Below are 18,138 nucleotides of genomic sequence, written 5' to 3'. Positions count from 1 at the left end.
GAACCTGAGTTTCAGTGGATCGCCCCTTTGGTCTGAGCTGGGGTAGAGGTGAGAACTCTCTAGTGGCTGCTTTGCCTCTCTGATCTTCAGCTTGAACCCCAATATTTGTCTCTGGATTTTTACTATTCTTTCCACAACCTGACACTGGGTTTTGGTTTAGTTAGCACTTAATTTATAGTGCAGCATATAACAACTGGCCTGGCAAGAAATGCCCATTGATGTGATAGGGGTATAGATTCATGGGAATAAGAAACATTTTGTGGTTAGATTTAAAATCTACTTCAGAAGTTGAACCCCATAATTGGAACTGATACTGAAGCCAAGAACCTGATGCTAGGTAGGCCACAAGCCCTAGGTAAGAGCCTACTACTACTATTACACTGCTAAAGAGCATTAAACCAAGTCTTAATGAGTTACAATTGCACCCATATACAAGTGCATCTCTCAATTACCATTAAAGAAGCTTCATTTTACAGTATATGTACAACTAATCATGGTGCAGAGAAAAAAAGCCTGAATATTTATCCCTAAACAAAACATCTACATAACACACACACACGCACACACACACACACTCACAGTTCCCAAACTTGAGCCATCGTTGTGAAATATCTGCAGAAAAGATTGAAAGAGCCAGAGGCAGTAGATTACTAGAGGGAAATCATTTTCTTCCAGACACTGCAGGGTGTTTGCACATATAAATTCATAGTAGTTCAGGATCACACTTAAGGAAGACTTAAACAGCTTCAATCTAGACAAAATTGACATTCCTTTTTCAAAATACTACAATCAACAGGAAGTCACAGATCTAGTGATATATTTGAAAATAATTTTTTAGAAGCCTTGATAAATTTAAGAAGTTTGCCTCCTACGACATATTTTATATTAGTGTAACTATTGTAAACTTCTGTTTAAAAGTTCAGTGTCATGGCTACGGCCATTGCTAGTTGAATCCTGTCCTTCAGCATCATTACCATTCAACATCAGATCATCCATGAGTACGTTCTAATTGAGAAACAGGCTCCTTTTTTAGATGAAATAAAGTTAAACGAAGTCTTAGAAGGACACTATTCACAGTGAAGTTAACACTAGTTAAGAAGAGAACAGATACAAAGAGAAAGGCACCTTGCAAAGGAAGGTCAGGAAGTAGCAATGCTGCCACGAAGAATTTTCTGGGTAAAAGGAACAGGGAGGCTTCACAGAGAGCATAACCTTCCAAATGCCTGGGTTTGGACTCCCAGACTGTAGGGTTGTGAGAAGACAAATCTCTTGCCTCACTTGTTATTGCAACCCAAGGACAATAAAGAAAAAAAAAAAAACCTTTCTAAATGTTCAAATTCTCTCCTGCACAAAATGTCACACTCACTGTCTCCAGGATAGTAATTACACAGCAAATGTTTTCAATAGTCACCTTTCTTGTTTCTGGCCTTTCCCTATGTTGTTGGGAAGGTGATGATGGTAGGTGGGGCTTGAAGAATTCTGAAATAATTCTGTTTTTATTTTAAATTTGCAGAAGATATTCCTTTGCACATGGGACTGATAATTGCCTGCTATTCTTAGTATTATGGTTTTAGCCCAAACTGTGAGTTAAGGGGGGAAATTCTCTTTTAACATTCTGTTAAAAATACATATGTTTCTACAAGTTGGTTGTATGGTGATGTATTCATGTAAAATATGAGAAAGACACGGGTAAAATATAACACATGGTTGCCGAACTTACAGAAATGAATGGGAAAACCTGCCTCTATCAAGGCAAAATTCTTTTAGAATAGGATTGCTGAGGGAATCCTGGCATAGTCACGGTTATAACTGGATTCTCCATCTATCTCTCTCTCTACTTCTCTCTTTTGCATGGCTTAAAGAAGAGTGGAACAAATTAAAGAATAACACAGGAAAATAAATTGCCATCTCTAGGTCAGTATTTTCTACCTTATCAATTTATTCCCTAGCAGTATTCCTGGATTCTCTTAGTGCCAACCATCAGATTCTCATGGAGGCTCCTTCTCATCCTGACATCCTAACTTTCCATTTCCTAAGTGTTTATCTGGATGAGTTTCACGTCACTCAAGCCTAGGCTTCTAAGGGACAGGACCATGTCTCAGATGCTTGACATTTTATTGATTGAGATGCTTGGCAACTTTTAAACCTTCTTAAATTTTTAATGGGTGAATAAACAATAACACTTCCAATTCGTTGTTTTTATTTGAAAATTAAGAATGTTACAATAAAGGATTGTCATGCTCACTCTAAAGCACTGAATTTTAGTATTTTAGTATATTCTCAAGATTAGGAAATATTATAGGATCTTGGGTCTGTAATTTATCTTAATTCCTTCACCACCTTTCAGTGTCAGAATTCTTTTGATTTTAAGGAGAACTTTTGAGATGAAGCTTCCTGGAGACCATATATTTTGGTTGATTTTTTAAAATATTTATTTATTTATATATTTACTTTTGCTTTTAACTTATACTATGACTTGTGTATCCTTATTGGCAAGTCAAATATATCTTAAACTTTTTTGTTATTTCATGGATTTGGGAAGTTAATTTTCTTTAACCTAGTACAGAAAGTTCTTTTGCATGAACTAGGAATCCAAGCATAACACATTTCTTTTTTAAAGATTATTTTTTAAAATTTCATTTTGCATTCCAACCAGTGCTCTCCCTCCAACTCCTCCTACCCCTCACCTCCTCCCAAGCCCCCACACACTCACTCTGTCCACAGGGTAAGGGCTCCCATTAGGGGTCTACAAAGCCTGGCCAATATAGTTGAGGATGGACCAAGCCCCTGCATTAAGGGGATGAGTTCCCACAAGCTAGCTCATGCACCAGGGATGTTCCTTTGGTCAGGGGCTCTTCAGATAGACCCAGCTACCCAGTTGCCTCCCACATGCAGAAGGCCTAGTTTGGACCCATGGAAGCTCCATGGCTGTCGATTCAGAGTTCGTGAGTTTCCTTGAATTTGATTCAGCTGTCTCTGTACATTTGCCCTTCGTGATTTTGACCCCTTTGCTCATGTATTCCCTCCCCCTTCTCTTCAACTGGATTCCTGGAGCTCAGCCTGGTGCTTGGCTGTGGATCTCTGCATCTGGTTCCATCAATTGTTGGATGAAGGCTCTGTGATCACAGTTGGGGTTTTCACCAGTCTGATTACAGGGGAAGACCAATCCAGGCATCCTCTCCACTTTTGCTGGGAGTCTTAACTGGGTTCATCCTTCTGGATTCCTGGGAATTTCCCTAACCGCATAATTGTTCTTTGCATCAAAATATCTCTTCCATTGCTTTTCTACTCCACCCCCATACCAACTCATGCTCTCACCCTCCATTCCCTTCCTTTTACCACCTGCACCCCCAGTTTACTTGAGCAGCCTCATTTAATTCCCCTTCCCAGGGCAATCAAGACAGTAGTTAAGAACACTGTCTGCCCTTCCCGAGGGCTGGGGGTTCAATTCCCAGTACCCACATGGCAGCTCACAACTGTCTGTAACCCCAGTTCACCTTCACACGGACATGCACACAGGTAAAATGTCAAGCCACACAAAGACAAGCCGCACATAAAATAAAAGTAATTATAAAACATTTCTAAAACAACACTGGTTAAAAAAAAAAAAAAACACACGAAATGTGTTCTTACTTCATTTGATCCCAGCCAACAGGCTGGGAAGGGATTCAATGCATTCTGTCCTGTATTGTGGATTACAGGGACATTGTTATGAAGACACAGATGATGATAAAGACTGGCAAGATAAGGAGGATGGTGATTAAAGTTTCACACCTTCTCCAGCTGCTCTTTAGATGAAATATTTGCTGGAAGAATATTAAGAAAAACAACAACTCCAAGGCAAAGTATGGCCGGCCATTTTTCCTGAGTCATTTTGTTTATCTTAAGTCAAAACTGATAATAATCTTAGGTATAAGTACCTTGTAGAAATGTTTGAGGATACATTATTCTTATTTTCATCACCATTATTGCTGTTATTATGATTGTATTTATTGGGGTAATGAATATTCACATTGCTATTTGTCACTATGATTTCCTGTTTATCCGCCTGCCAAACGGATTAGAAGCACTCTGCTCAAGGCCAAGAAGCAAAAGACAACATTAAGAGCACAGGGAGAATTTATTTTATGATTCTCTGCCTGGGCTGTACGTGACACACAGCTCTATTGCTCTGCAGTGACTTTGCTGCTTCTGTGACCCTCTTGGAAACAATCTTGGAGCAAATGCCTGTCTGAAATTGGAACCATTTGGCAAAATCAAGTTCTGATTGTAGAAGACTCTGGTTCCTATTGTGTATATGTTTTTTGCACAACTCAGAAGGCTTGAAGAGGGGAAGACAAGAAGGATAACATGTTATTTTGCTTTAAATGAGCATTCTTCTGTCTGCAAATTTTTGGATAGATCATTTCGTAGTTTTCAGTTTCCTCCAAGTGGAATTCAGAGCAATTTAGAATGAGCTTAGTGGGAGAAGAGCTGCAGGGACTGTAGGTCTCACCTGAGAAATGCCTCCATGTGCTTTATCTGACAACAGCTCATCTGCATTCTCACGAAGACTTAGAAAACACAGCACAGTGCCAAGTGACACACACTCACAGAACAGTATTTAAGTCTCCTTCGCTTACATAGTCAAGATCAAGTAACACTGTATGATCCTGAATTTGTAATTTAGCATGTAGCCCTCTATACCCACCATGTTGTTTAATTATAATTTCTTATATTATGTAAAGGCCTACACAGTCTAGTGGGTATCCATTAATCAGGTGTGAATACATTCAAAACAAAACTCTAACTCATCTGTAATTGTCCAATCCCAGAAGCCACACTTTAACTTTTCAATAACCATTACCAAATAGAGAAATGCCAACTCTTAAGTGTCATCCGATAATGGCGGCATGAATGGCTGTTGACAAAAGGTAATGTCAGTAGAAGTGACCTGTGATAAAGGCTGAGTTCTGGCCTTACTGTGTACCAGTGCTATTCGATTCAGCATGATCCCATAGCCTATGTATGTGAACACTGAGTACTGTAAGATGTTTATTCAGATATTTCAGTGTATTTTAGGATAGAAAAAGCAATTTGAGTCTAACATAATTCAATAAGCCTCATACTTTTGTTAGGTCTGTGGCATATATAAAACAATCTGAAGGTAGTTTTTATTAAATAAGAATTTGTTTATTGTAATAAACATACAAATAAAAATACCACACAGGTAGATTAGGGTAACCATTCAAAAGTTTGCTCACTCCCCCGTTCTGTAAGATGTTTGGAACTTATTTGTCACATGCTATTTTGTTTTCAGAGAAAAATCAGTATACTCACTAGAAGAAGTGACATGTTATAATAATAGATGGCACTTATCTAAGCCCATGTTTAATTCTTCTAGTTTTACAAGTATTTCAGTTTTCACCATTGGCAACCTGCCTTTTTCATGAGACAGAAAATCCTAAAATTCAAGTACTGCTTGCTCTTTTTGTAGTTGTATGTGTGGTTTTCATTTTTTTTTTTTTTTAGGGTTACTTTTTCTTTTATTGGGATGCTACTTTATCTTGGCTTCTGTTTTATCCTTAAAGATGATAATAATTCTTCTATTCACACAAGTGCTTTAGAATTCCGCATCCTTTCCTGTGCATAGGCTCTCTTACCTGGAACTATATTTCTAAAGACAGGTGATGACTTTGTGTACATTTCTACTTTGGGCGATTTTTAGCCAATCTTCTGTTCAGATCTCACCCTTTTAACCCTTTTAACTTTCCTTCTCACTAAGCATATGTACAGCCAGTGACTCATTCATTATGGGAAGGAGTTACTTGATATGCTAAGTATTGGATTGACGTTAGTTTGGCTGGGCTTAGTTAGCCAGGATTGTAAATTGATTCTATTAAAGTTAACTATTAAGGTTTAAGTGGATTAATATTGCAAATCATTTGCATTGTCTTACTAGTCAACCATGATTAAAATAAGGTTCATCCTTGAACTGTGAAGAGTAAGCATCATTTTTACCAATGTTACTTTTTTTTTTAATAGCTTTTAGGTTGTTTTTACACTAAATGCATATGACATCTTTAACTGGATAGATATTTCTAAGAATTATAAATCATTATTTCTAAGAATAAAATTTCTTTTCTCCAGTTTTCAAAGTGTCTAGTTGTGGATTTTTTGCAACCAATGTGTACTTATTATTAAAAAAATAGAAAAGAAATTAAGTTGGTGTATACCAATTTATTGCTATTGTTTCTAGAATTTAAATTTAAGAGTAATTTCAAGTTCAGATGCCATGTTTTGGAAAGTCTCATGACTGTAGCTACTTTAGAGCCATGCTTTGGGGATTTCTTCTTCTGGTCAATGATTCAGCTACAGGAGTGTTTGGTTCTCTAGAGGTGCACACCAGCCATACCTCCCAGATCTTGCTTTCTTTCACACTGAGAAACCTTTGCATAGAAGTAAAACCTTCTGGATTTTTAACTCATTGAGTGTTCTAAAACTAGTTAGAGGAGATAATCATTCCTTTAAATCCACTTGAAGTTTAACCCCCAGCCTTGAATAATCGGAGTAGGATTCTTCAACCAAAGAAGACACATAGTTGTATTAATCCAGAGTAACTGAGAGTGACTAAGAAATACTTTCCTACTATTATTCTCTTGGAAAACAAAAAACCAATTGAAAACAGGGATAGAAGCTTCAACTGGGGAGGAAGACAGAGGTCAATACAGAAGGAGAAGGAGGGAAGAAAGGTCGTTTGATAAAACCTCATGGAACTTTATATTTACCTAAAGTCAAATGTAATGATACATATACATGTATGCATATAGCAACAGTCATGGAAAAACAGAGGACCATTAATTATAAAAAGAGGACCTAAATTTGAAAGATACCAAGGAGGGTTATATGGAAGGTTTTTGAGGGAGGACAGGGACGGGGGAAATGATGTATGCACATTAGAATCTCAAACAAAAACAAAAGCAAAAACCAAAACCAAATAAAATATTCCACATATCTACAGCAGCAACAAAGTGTCCTGAGTCATGGATTTGAGTGAGAGAAAAACAGGTACATGGTGGGAGGTGGTGGGGGATTGGAAGAAGGAAAGAAAGAAATTTATATGATTATATTTTAATTTATAAAAATAAAATTCAATTCATTAAATGAAATTTAAATTGAAAATTTCCCTCCAATGAAAAACTCACATGAAACCAGGGTGTCACTTTTTCAAGTGTTCTCCTAGATGCTACCCAAAGAAGCCAACAAAGGATACCCAGTCTCTCCTTTCCCACAGAAGACAAAATCATAGGCGTCTGTGTTGGAAGGTCTTCAGCTCGGTGGGAACTGTGAGCAAAAGGCAAAGGGCAGAATACAGCTCTTGTGATGTTCTGACTTTCTCACAAAAACCTGAAATATTCTCAATGCCTCAGGCAGTCAGTTGTTGCCCTAAAGCCTACATTCTCCTACACAACATTAACAATAGTTTCATTATGAGAAACTTTTGGATTAATTAAGATTCCTTTGCCTGAATGCACCACTACGCCATGTAAGCGAAGAATAAATAAGAATCAAGCCAACGCATCACCACACCACCTTTTTCTTCCGCGCCAAGCCTCCACAGAATGTGGCACGTAGGCTTACAAAAGAGCTCACTCAGTGATTTTGGAAGTGATATTCACTCCCTCCTAAATTTGAGAACAGAGGGCTGGATGTCCTCTCTGACTTGTCTGAATGCCTCCAGAGTATTTATGTTTATGCAGACTGTAAGTGCGGAGGTTTCGATTTCTGGAATTGGGGGATAGGAGGTGAATTTCATACCACATTTCCCCCTCAAATGGCACAGGGCAGAATGCATTGACTTTTATAAACAATTCCATGTTTATAATTGTCCTACTTAATCATATTAAATCCTTTTTTAAAAAAGGAGTATGAAATACAGGTTGTAAGAGAAGGCACAAAACTTTTTAGATACTAATATACTAATATTAGAGGATAACAGTAGAACTCTTGTGTTCTGGAAATCTGTGGGGTAATTTCGTGGGTGTTAATTCGTTGATGGTGAGGCAGTTGTTCAACAATACATATTATAGGCGTAACTGGCTTCCAGAAATAAAAGGAAGTAATGTCAACTGCCTGGACACATCCCTTTGCTTTAGCATTCTCCCATGCCCATGCATGATTCCCAAACAGAAATCTCTAGAAGCTCCCCGAGACCTATGTACCTTTAGAGGATTGGCATCTCAGTTTTGGGTGGGTAAGACAGATTTTAGTTGGCCCATTTTTACAGATATTTCTGCAAAATCGACAAATTCCATCATCAGCATCTAAACAGAAAAGACTAATATAGATAGTATGTGCCCAAACTGGAGACATTATAGTACTACCTTAGTGCTTCTCTCTAATTTCCGTATCGAAGAGTTGGTGAAGCATGTAACTGGCCTCCTTTCTCCCAGATTGTTACACAGAAACTGGATTACAGTCCTCAGAGGGGCATTTGTTCTCTCCTTAGACATATGAAGAAAATAATATAATACAAATAAGTTAGCTGATTTGTTTTGTAGTAGTTTAAGAAATAGCATTTAAGTGGTATTATAGGAGTTTAATTATTTTGATCCTGTCTTACATATCATACATTTGAAAGAAAAAAAAAATAATTTCTGTAGGAACTTGGCTAGTGTGGCTTGATTTTTCTCACAATAATAATGACGCTATATGAAAGTTTTCCAGGTACTGAGGACAACAGGTAATTTTATTTAATACTCATTTTAAAACATTTACAACTAGTGTCCTTTAACACTACAAAATAATCAAATGACATGTTAATTATTTGATGGCTATACTTTATAGCTAAAGCACTGGCTACTTGGATCTGAAATACACATTCAGGTGTATTTGCTAAACATGATAGGAGAAATCAGTTCTATATAACTCTGTATTTACAGAAGAATTCTGTAACACTCTTGTTCATCACCCAGTTTTCAAAGATAATAAGACATAACCCATGCAAAGCAGACCAAAATAGGCGGCAGAGAAGTGGTTGATGTGTAAATGTCCACAGAGATCCAGAGTGACTACAGGAGGTGCATCCAAGTAATCCACACATAAAATAGCACAACCGAAAACACCAAATCAGCCAGTCTTTCATTTCTAAAATTCAGCAGTTGTATGAGTACATTTCTGATGTAAAAATCCCTATATTTATGAAAAGCAATGGCAGAGAGGAAAACCAATTATTGTTGCTTTTTTTGGTCAGTAAGCTAAGACATGAAAGTGTAAGGGATTAAAGACAAGTGAGTAGCCACAGAAGACAGGATAGGGGAGGAATGAGGAGGAGAAAGGAGAGAAGAAGATAAGGGTGTAGCAAGTTCTATTCTAGGCCAATTATAAAAGGGGAATAAAAGAATAAAGTGTTCAATGATTTATGTCTGCCCCTGTGTGGGCCATTTCTACACTTTGTTTATTGTAAATTAAAGAAACTAGGAAACGAATTAAAACTTCAACTAGCAATCAAAGCTATTCTTTGCAGAAAACCAACTTACAAATCTCTAAAAGGGGTGCAGATACTTCTAACATTTCGCTTTATGAAAAAAGAGAGAATGATTTTTTTTTAAAAAAAAATCATGTAGAATAGGAATGAAACTACAATCTTCCTTAATCCATAGACCCAGAACATAGCCAGTCACTGCTTCATAGTCACAGCCATGGTAGCATGATTAAAATAATTTAATATAATTTGTTGAAATCACAGAAAAACAAATGATTAAAAACGGGGGCTCCAACTTAAAATTGTTTTACTACATCTATTCATCTATGCTGTGCCATGGTGTCTGCGTGGAGATGAGAAGGTAGTTAAGGGATTTGGCTCTCTAGCCCTGCATAAAGGTTTGGGTACAGATCTCAGGTCATCAGACTTGGAAGCCAGTGTGAGATGATATTCTTTTCCCTCTTTTGTAAAGAAATGTGGTAGGGGAGGCCTTCACTATAAAAGGGACATTGTGTTTCAGATGTTGGAAACATTTCTGTCATAAATATTTCATCACACAATACTGACTAAAGATATCGTCTTATGGTCATCAGCACTGCTAATAAATGTTAGTCATAAGCCATTTATTGTACATGTGTACATTTGTATACAGCACACAGACATTATATATGAAAAGGATATTTACATGGCAGACATATATCTCTAGGTTTCTGAGATGCTTCCATTGACAAAATGTCAAGTAGGAGGTAGGTATTCTGTCATTGTTTCTTGCCATCTTAGACATGAGACACTTCTACGCACAAACTAAAATTTCTGAGTAATAAAATGGAATTCATAATATGTTATTAAAGCAATTTCTGTGTAGAGAAATGAAATACCAACTATGCATGATTATATTAGTCTCTGAAACAAATTGAAAGGTGTGGTACAATGATGATTATTATTATGATTGTGAACATATTAACGGAAGTCATTAGCATGACTTCAGCAACCATTAGTCAAGATTTCTTACTTTGACACACTTGGTTTCAGATCATAGAGAGAGTGTAGGTAACACAACATCTTGGGATCTATGATGAGAAGGCAGTTTACCCCAGGAATGCACAGAAATGCAAAAATCCAGCACTAGGTAATAATTCCTCTGAAGTTTAAAACTTTACACATGAGGAAGCTTGTGCACACCTCAACCACACTGCCTTGCATTCTTTAAATAGGAGCCTCTCAAAAGAAAAGGATTGCATCTTATCAAAACTGAAATATGACATATGGGCTTTCCCTCAGTTTCCTTCCCACTTTGAAGACTTCAATAGACATGACACTAGATGTCAAAACTTACTACGTTTATGTTTTACTTTTATGATGGAATTGTGAACTCCAAATTTAATACAAGGTTGGGTGATTCAACTCTGATTATTATCATGTGTTTTTGATGGTAAGTTATCTTTTGCAAGTAAAACTCAATGTGTCTTAAGATGGATTACAAAGAGAAGCAATAATAGTAGTTATTATATATTTGGTAATTTTAATTGAATTGGTCCTTTTTTCTAGAATTCCAGTTTGGAAATGACCAGAACTGCAAAGGACTCATGATTTGATGCTGTATTACTCATGTGTTAAAACGTTTGTGGGCTGCTATTTCACAGATTCTGGTTGATAGTATTCTGTTCCCAGGCCAGAAAGAAAGGGCTCTGCTATTCATTTGCTCAGGAATAAGTCCTGGAAAGCTTATTTCCCTCAATAAAACAGTATTTCCTTAGCCATACAGTTCTGTTTGCTACAGTTCAGATGAATGCTATGCATATATAATGGACTTGGTATCATAAATGGTGTATGTTCTCCTTAGGGATACTTTTCCTATTATTGAAAGTTACAAGCAACATTGAACATGTCCAAGGTAAGGAGATCTCAAAAACAATCTTCAGATGTGGCTCTGAAACAAGGGCCATCAGAGCCATGGGGTTTGGGGACACACTCAAGAAGACATGAGACATACAAAAGAAACAACAATGTCATTATAGATCATTGTATTAGAATAGAGATACAGGGAACACAGTTGGGAACATATGGTCTTTGATGAACAGTAACTAGAAAATTTTGGTTCTTATGTTGGACAGTAATTACGTGTTATTGTATTTATCATACTGCTACTTTTTAATTAAATTAGCTAATGAAAAACTTTATGTAGAGTGACTCCAGTGTTCACGAACTCCTAGTATTGAAGCCTTTGTATTATCTACTCTCACTGATTGGGGACAGACCCCTTTCTTCTCATTAACAGAATGTGAACACATTATGAAATGACACGTTCTGTGATTGCATTTGGTAAGGTGTACCTAATGAGATATATGAGGCACTCTGTTGGCTTGAAGAAATCAGAACTCATGTTGGGGAAGATCATTGAGGAAAGAACCAAGGGTGTAATCGAGAAAGCAGAGTTTCCATTCTACAGCTGCAATGGCATGAGTTACACAGAGAACCTAAGCAATGTATTCAAAGTCACTAGATGCAGCCTTGCCCAAGTCTTATATCTTGCAAGACCCTAAGCTGAAAACACTGTCCCTGTCCTGAATGCTACTTTTTGTAGGGACTGGCATCTCCTGAAATTTCATTGTGAAAAAATAATATTTAAAATAAAAATCATTGAGAAATATGCATAGCAATTGTTTTATACATATTATAGCATTAATAAGTCTCATATGAAACAGCTTTTCTTTTCTAGACTTCTCATTTGAAATTAGTGTAGTGATCTACATTTAATTGGTGTTAAATGACAAGCTGAGCAATCCAAATAAGAGTCACCTAAACATTTCCTCAACTTGTTAGTAAGATTCTAAAACAATGCGTTGACAAGTAATTTCAACATATATCCTCACAGTGTGCAACTGATGCAGCTGAGGGAATATTCAGTGTTCAATACAAGTGGATTCCCGGTACTGGGCAATGGGTGACTAGCTATCATCTAGACACTGACTAGAAAGGGAAACTGTTTCCCCCATGATGGAGTCAGAATATCTTTTATGACCTAAGCTGGCATTTGAGCTGTCCCAGTCTGCTAAGTGCTTGGCTTACAGGCATGCACCAACACCACACTCAGCTTTGAAAGGGAGTTTTTCAATTAAAGGGCAATTATAGTAGTTTCCACTATGGTTTTCTTGGGGGGGGGAAGGAAGTAAAAGTGACAGCCCACATTTACAGAGCTTATGAGGGAAAGTAAATCTTCACAGAATCAATTTATGAAAACTAATGGCTTTCTACAAACAGTAATGAGTTTCAGCTGAGGAAAAATCCATCAAGAACAGATAGAAAGGGCCAAGCACCAGAAACTACAGACTAGAAAGCTGGCCATCGGTATAGTAGAAAAGAATTCACCAAGTAGAATAGAGATGATGACTTTAGACATTTTGATTAGGAGTTAATTATAGATTCTTATTAAAATGGAGCAATCTGTGCAGTGTTGAGACTCACTGATCATGATTATCTGCTAGCAAATATTACAAAACTGCACTCTCTGTTTGCTTTATGGCATGGGTTTCTTATGGATTTAGCTAGTCTCTGTAGGTTTTTATAGCATTCAAAGTTTAAGCACCCAGGATAGCAGGGGTGTCTATATATAGATCCTCAGTTTGGTGATATTTATGCAGCATAATTTAGGATGTGTTCTTACATAGTAGAATATTTTAAAAGTAATTTGCCAACATTCTTGATCAATTTCCATTGATTTAGTGGCAGTGACCTTGGAATCTATCATTATTATTATTATATATATTTGTTTTGGGGGGGCAGGAAAAAAGCTTGCGTGTATCAAGCATTTACCAGCATTATGGTGTGAAGTTGTATTAAAGAAATTCCAGTGGTCACAAAGACCTGTTATGAGGTTACATGCGTATAAAGCAAAATATGCATGTTTGTGGAAGTTGTGCTTGAGCTTAGCCATCCCTATTGGTGGGCATTTCAACTTAAATTTTACAGGGAATTAAGATGAAGCTACAAAAAGTAACCTTGGATTTGTTATTAAAAAGCTTTGGATGTTGAAAAATAAATAAATAAAGGGGGGGAGGAGGAAAGATTTTCTAATTAGGGCAATACTGTCTGCGTCAATACACTGATGACTTAGAATGGAGATATCCAAACTTCAATGTTGCAATCTTTCTCCTTCAACATTATTTCAAGCCTCCTTTAATTCCACAGCAAAGACTTTTGAAATAACTTCGAGAAAGCATTGAAGAGTAAGTGCTGGGTTTAGACTGCACAAAGTCTGAAGACTTCTTTTCTACTCCTCCGGGTTGCTTTGGGACTACCATTCCAAACACTGCTCTCTTCCTGGATTTAAGTGTTTAACAGTTCCCTGTCATTAACCAAAGCAAGGTACTGGGCATACATATTACTTCCTGCACAGTGGATGAAGTAGTGTGCACAGCATGGATTGCTTTCCACTGCAGTACTCCAGTTCACTAGCAAATCTCTAACAATGATCAGCTCTGTTTCAGATACGGTTCTGGCGTTTATTGTTTTGTTTCACTAATCATAATTTTTATCTCCAAAGAAAGCAAGCCTATAGACTTCATTGGCCGATTTGAAATATGTTCCTTTTACACTTAACTTTTTATCAACTTCATATTTGTATATACTTTATTATGAATGCATTATCTTCTCTTGCCCACTCTTACTGCCCTTTCAAATGATTTTATTACGGGACACAAATTCACATTGTAAAATTGGCTGGTCTAACACTCTAAAGTGCTAAGACCCCCACTATAGAATGACTAAATAAAAAGGAAAACAGAAAAGACGATTGTGAACAATTCGATATAATAATGACATGAACATTAGCTGAAGCCCATTATTTAAATATAACTATGAAGCTTGCTGATTTTACTTTTTTTTCATTCTTTAAAATTATGTAGATGCCAGAAATAGTTGTGACCTACTTAGAGTGCTAAACATTAAATTTCTGAATCAAATATAACCTGCCTATGTTTCTAAGTTATTTATAAATCTTTCCTCCCTTTTAGGGTCTTCAGGGAATTTAGACTCTAAAGAAAGTAAAGGAATCTTGTACAAGGCATTTGTATGCATCAATGGACTGTGAATATTTCTTGTTAATGGGGTTGCTCATAAATTATCACTAATTTTTTTCTGTAAGAATGTTTTTTTTTTTAATAAAAATGATGTTTTCCTCCTACATTTGGATTTCCAGTGTCCCCTGATGACCGCTTTCATAGCAGCAGGTGTAAAAGATCGTTATGCTGTCTGTTATATCCCAGCTGGCAATCACGGAGATCTTGGAGCACTTGACTGAATTCTGTCTAACTAGAATTTCAGCATTTATCTTTACAAAAGGTATTTGCACAATTGGAAAAGTTTGCTGTCATTGTTTTTAAAAATATCGTAAAAGATGTTTACTCAAAACAAAACTTTAAATCATTTTTAAAATGATTATTCCATTTACGTTATTTACATTGTTGGGGCATGTATCTTGAAAGGCTGTGAAGGGAACAGTGCAAAAATAAAGCAACAAAAATTCTCTCATGGACTATGGGCCACCTTTCTATCTATGCACAATAGGGTCAGAGATAAATTAAGCATGGGTTTCTAATATTTACAGGGTAATTTGATGTGTGGGTATGGCCACTTACCTTTCCACATGTAATGTAAGAGGGCCTGGTATATTGATGTCTATATAGATATTGACAAATTGCGTTGCTTAGGACTTCTGCCTTCAATGTTCAATAAATATAAACAGCTAGGAGAGCATCCTTACCCTATTTCTTATCAGAAAGGTAAAGTTTTCATCTCTCACTGCTGGTGTGTTATTAGCTTTTCTTTTCATACGTATTTGTTGACTTTCAGGGATAGACACCATTCAATCTGAGTGACTTTTCCTTTCCATGCCTATGAAATATTATTGTGTGTGGAGGTGTATATATATGAGTGCACATGCATGTGTGTGTGTGAAAGTTGAAGAACATACCAATGTATAATTTCTCAGGTGCTGTCTGTCTTGTTTTATAGACAGCATCTCTCCCAGAGTAGGTAAGACTGACAGGCTAGAGATCCCTAGGGATCTGCCTGTCTCTGACTTGCCAGTGCTGGTATTTTAAGTGCACATCACCACACCTGACTTTTGTTTTACATGAACTGGGTATCAGATTCATATCGGTGTGTTTGCAAGGCAAGCCTTTGCCAATTGGCAGGATTGATTATTTAAAGCTTTTTAAGTGCCATTGTCTTAAAATAGTATTTTATATGACCATGTATGACTTCAATGAATTTATAATTTCTCGTAAACTTAATACAGACTCAAGTGTTTGCAAATATTTCACTTTACTGATAAGCAATTACTTTAGTTTGTAGGAATATCAACGAACAATAGCTCTGGAGGTCACTGAAATAACCTGAGTTACTAAGCTTCTGCAAAATTAATGTTTTCTGGTGAACTAGAATTTTTGCATCTTTTTTTTTTTTTTAACATTTTATGGCTATCTACCTACTATGTGGAACTAATGTTTTGAGGGACAATCACAAAAGACACAAAAATATTCTTTTTTTGAATAAACAAGTTTATTTATAAATTTAGTCAACATACATAATTGACCTAAAAAATTCAATAGGATACTTTTTAAAACCACTTGAAGGCCATCTCTATAAAAGGGATTTTGCCAGGACAATACCCAGGTATAACCTAACCCATCTTCATTGGCAGCTCCCGTGGCTGAAGCTGTACCCAAATTCCCATGTTTAAACACCACAAGGAGAAAACAAACCTTGTACTGTTTTTCTCCTTGAATATTAAAAAAAGAAATAAAACTCAATCTAGGTATAAGACCAAACACAATGAGAAGCTGCACTAACTAGACCAGTAACAGGTGAAGCTGGTGTGAATAACTTGTTATTTTACTCTAGAGCCCTTATAAATAAAATCCCCGTTAGTGTATGTCATCAGCTGGAGGGTTAGTTAACATGTGGTAGAATGAGGACTTATGCAAGGTTTAATAAGCATAGCATTTTTCTATGTTGTTAACAAATGCAGTCCAGTCAGGAAATAACAACTGGACTAAATTACACACACCTTAATGACAAGACTCCCCACCACTTGTGAACGTAAAACATTTAATTTAAAAATGTTCAACACTACAATATATAAAATAGCTATTATAAATGCACATAGTGTATTCTATAGCTGCCAGGTTACTTTCTTTTTTCTTTTTTAGGAAACTGTTACACTGTGGTTAAAACTTGTATCTTCAACCTTTGAAAAAGCCCACATTCTATCACAGTAATGTATGGTTAAACACTTCGATCAAGTCATAACCAGTTTTATTGCAAAAGGACCCTGTACATTTATCAATTCTAGTACCTTAATAGCTACCCAACAAGTCATTAACATACAGAAACATGCATCATGAGAAGCAAGTAGTATCACCCAACCCTTCTGCATATTAGCAACTTGTCACTCCTGAGCCACAGTGCTCATCACTGAGGTCTGAACAGTCACTCTTCCCATTCATCCTGAGTGAAAGATGGAATGACTTAAGTACAAATGCGACATATTATAAACAATTTCTTACAAAAAAAAGTCACAAGTTAAACCAAAGTATTTTACAGAATTTACTACAAAATGCCATAAAAAACCGCCTTGACTTAAGCTCTCTCCCCCCGTATCCGGCGGGCCAACTGGATATCTTTGGGCATGATGGTGACTCTCTTGGCGTGGATGGCGCACAGATTGGTATCTTCAAATAACCCCATCAGGTACGCTTCACTGGCCTCCTGAAGGGCACCAATGGCTGCACTCTGAAACCTCAAGTCGGTTTTGAAGTCCTGGGCGATCTCCCTCACCAACCTCTGGAAAGGCAGCTTCGGGATGAGCAGCTCAGTCGACTTCTGGTAAGGACGGATCTCTCTTAGAGCCACGGTCCCGGGCCTGTAGTGGTGAGGTTTCTTCACCCCGCCGGTAGAGGGCGCGCTTTTCCTGGCTGCCTTGGTGGCCAGCTGTTTGCGGGGTGGGGAGGGGGAGGCTTTGCCACCCGTGGACTTCCGAGCAGTCTGCTTGGTTTGGGCCATTTTCTTTCACCCAAAGCCGAGGTCTGAGGCCCTTGCTGGGACCGCCGCGAGTGGAACGGAAGACCTTCCTCCAACCAACGACCAAACCGCTCTGCTCCCACAAAAATATTCTTAAAAATAAGAATTTAGAAGGCTGGAGAGATGTGGTTAAGAGCACTGTTAAGTTGTTTGCAGAGAACCTGGGCCAGTTCCCAGCACCCTCATGGAAGCTCGTTTTACCTGTAACTTCCTTTCCAAGGAATCTGGTATCCTCTTCTAGCCTCTGAGGACACCAACCACGCATACTGTGCACATATATACATGGAATCAAACACTCACACAACACAAGAAATAAAAGTAAATGCATTTTTAATAAATAAGATTTTTTTTTTTGTTGTTGTTCTTGTAACACTCTAAAGTTGAAGTGATTCTGTCTAAGAATGATGCTGGCTATGTGTCTCAGTAGTACAGTGCTTGACTAGCATTCCAGAGACCTAGGTTTAAACCCAACATTGCAGAAAAATAAGTAAACAAATAAAATACTGCCTGGAGATAATATATGTACAATCATCAGCCATTGTTAAGGTAAAAGCTAGTCCCCGAGTGCTTATACTCACTACATTATGGTTGGT

At 37.1% G+C, this 18,138-nt stretch overlaps 1 protein-coding gene across 1 annotated transcript; it reads right to left on the bottom strand.

Moving 5' to 3' along the window:
* Nucleotides 1–16,763: 16,763 nt before the first annotated feature.
* On the bottom strand, nucleotides 16,764–17,571 carry LOC127221171 (histone H3.3A-like). The gene has a single exon (XM_051183090.1). The coding sequence runs from the start codon at nucleotides 17,525–17,527 to the stop codon at nucleotides 17,105–17,107; it is 423 nt and encodes a 140-aa protein (XP_051039047.1). The 5' UTR covers nucleotides 17,528–17,571; the 3' UTR covers nucleotides 16,764–17,104.
* Between the last annotated feature and the right edge of the window lie 567 nt (nucleotides 17,572–18,138).

The sequence above is a fragment of the Phodopus roborovskii genome, unplaced genomic scaffold, assembly GCF_943737965.1.
Source record: "Phodopus roborovskii unplaced genomic scaffold, PHOROB, whole genome shotgun sequence".
NCBI classification, from domain to species: Eukaryota; Metazoa; Chordata; class Mammalia; order Rodentia; family Cricetidae; genus Phodopus; species Phodopus roborovskii.
Note: the sequence above shows the minus strand (reverse complement) of the source record. Positions and strands in the feature narration are given on the sequence as shown.

Excerpts from the sequence above, each read along its gene's own strand:
- LOC127221171 (XM_051183090.1), bottom strand. The coding sequence starts at position 17,527 with ATGGCCCAAACCAAGCAGACTGCTCGGAAGTCCACGGGTGGCAAAGCC.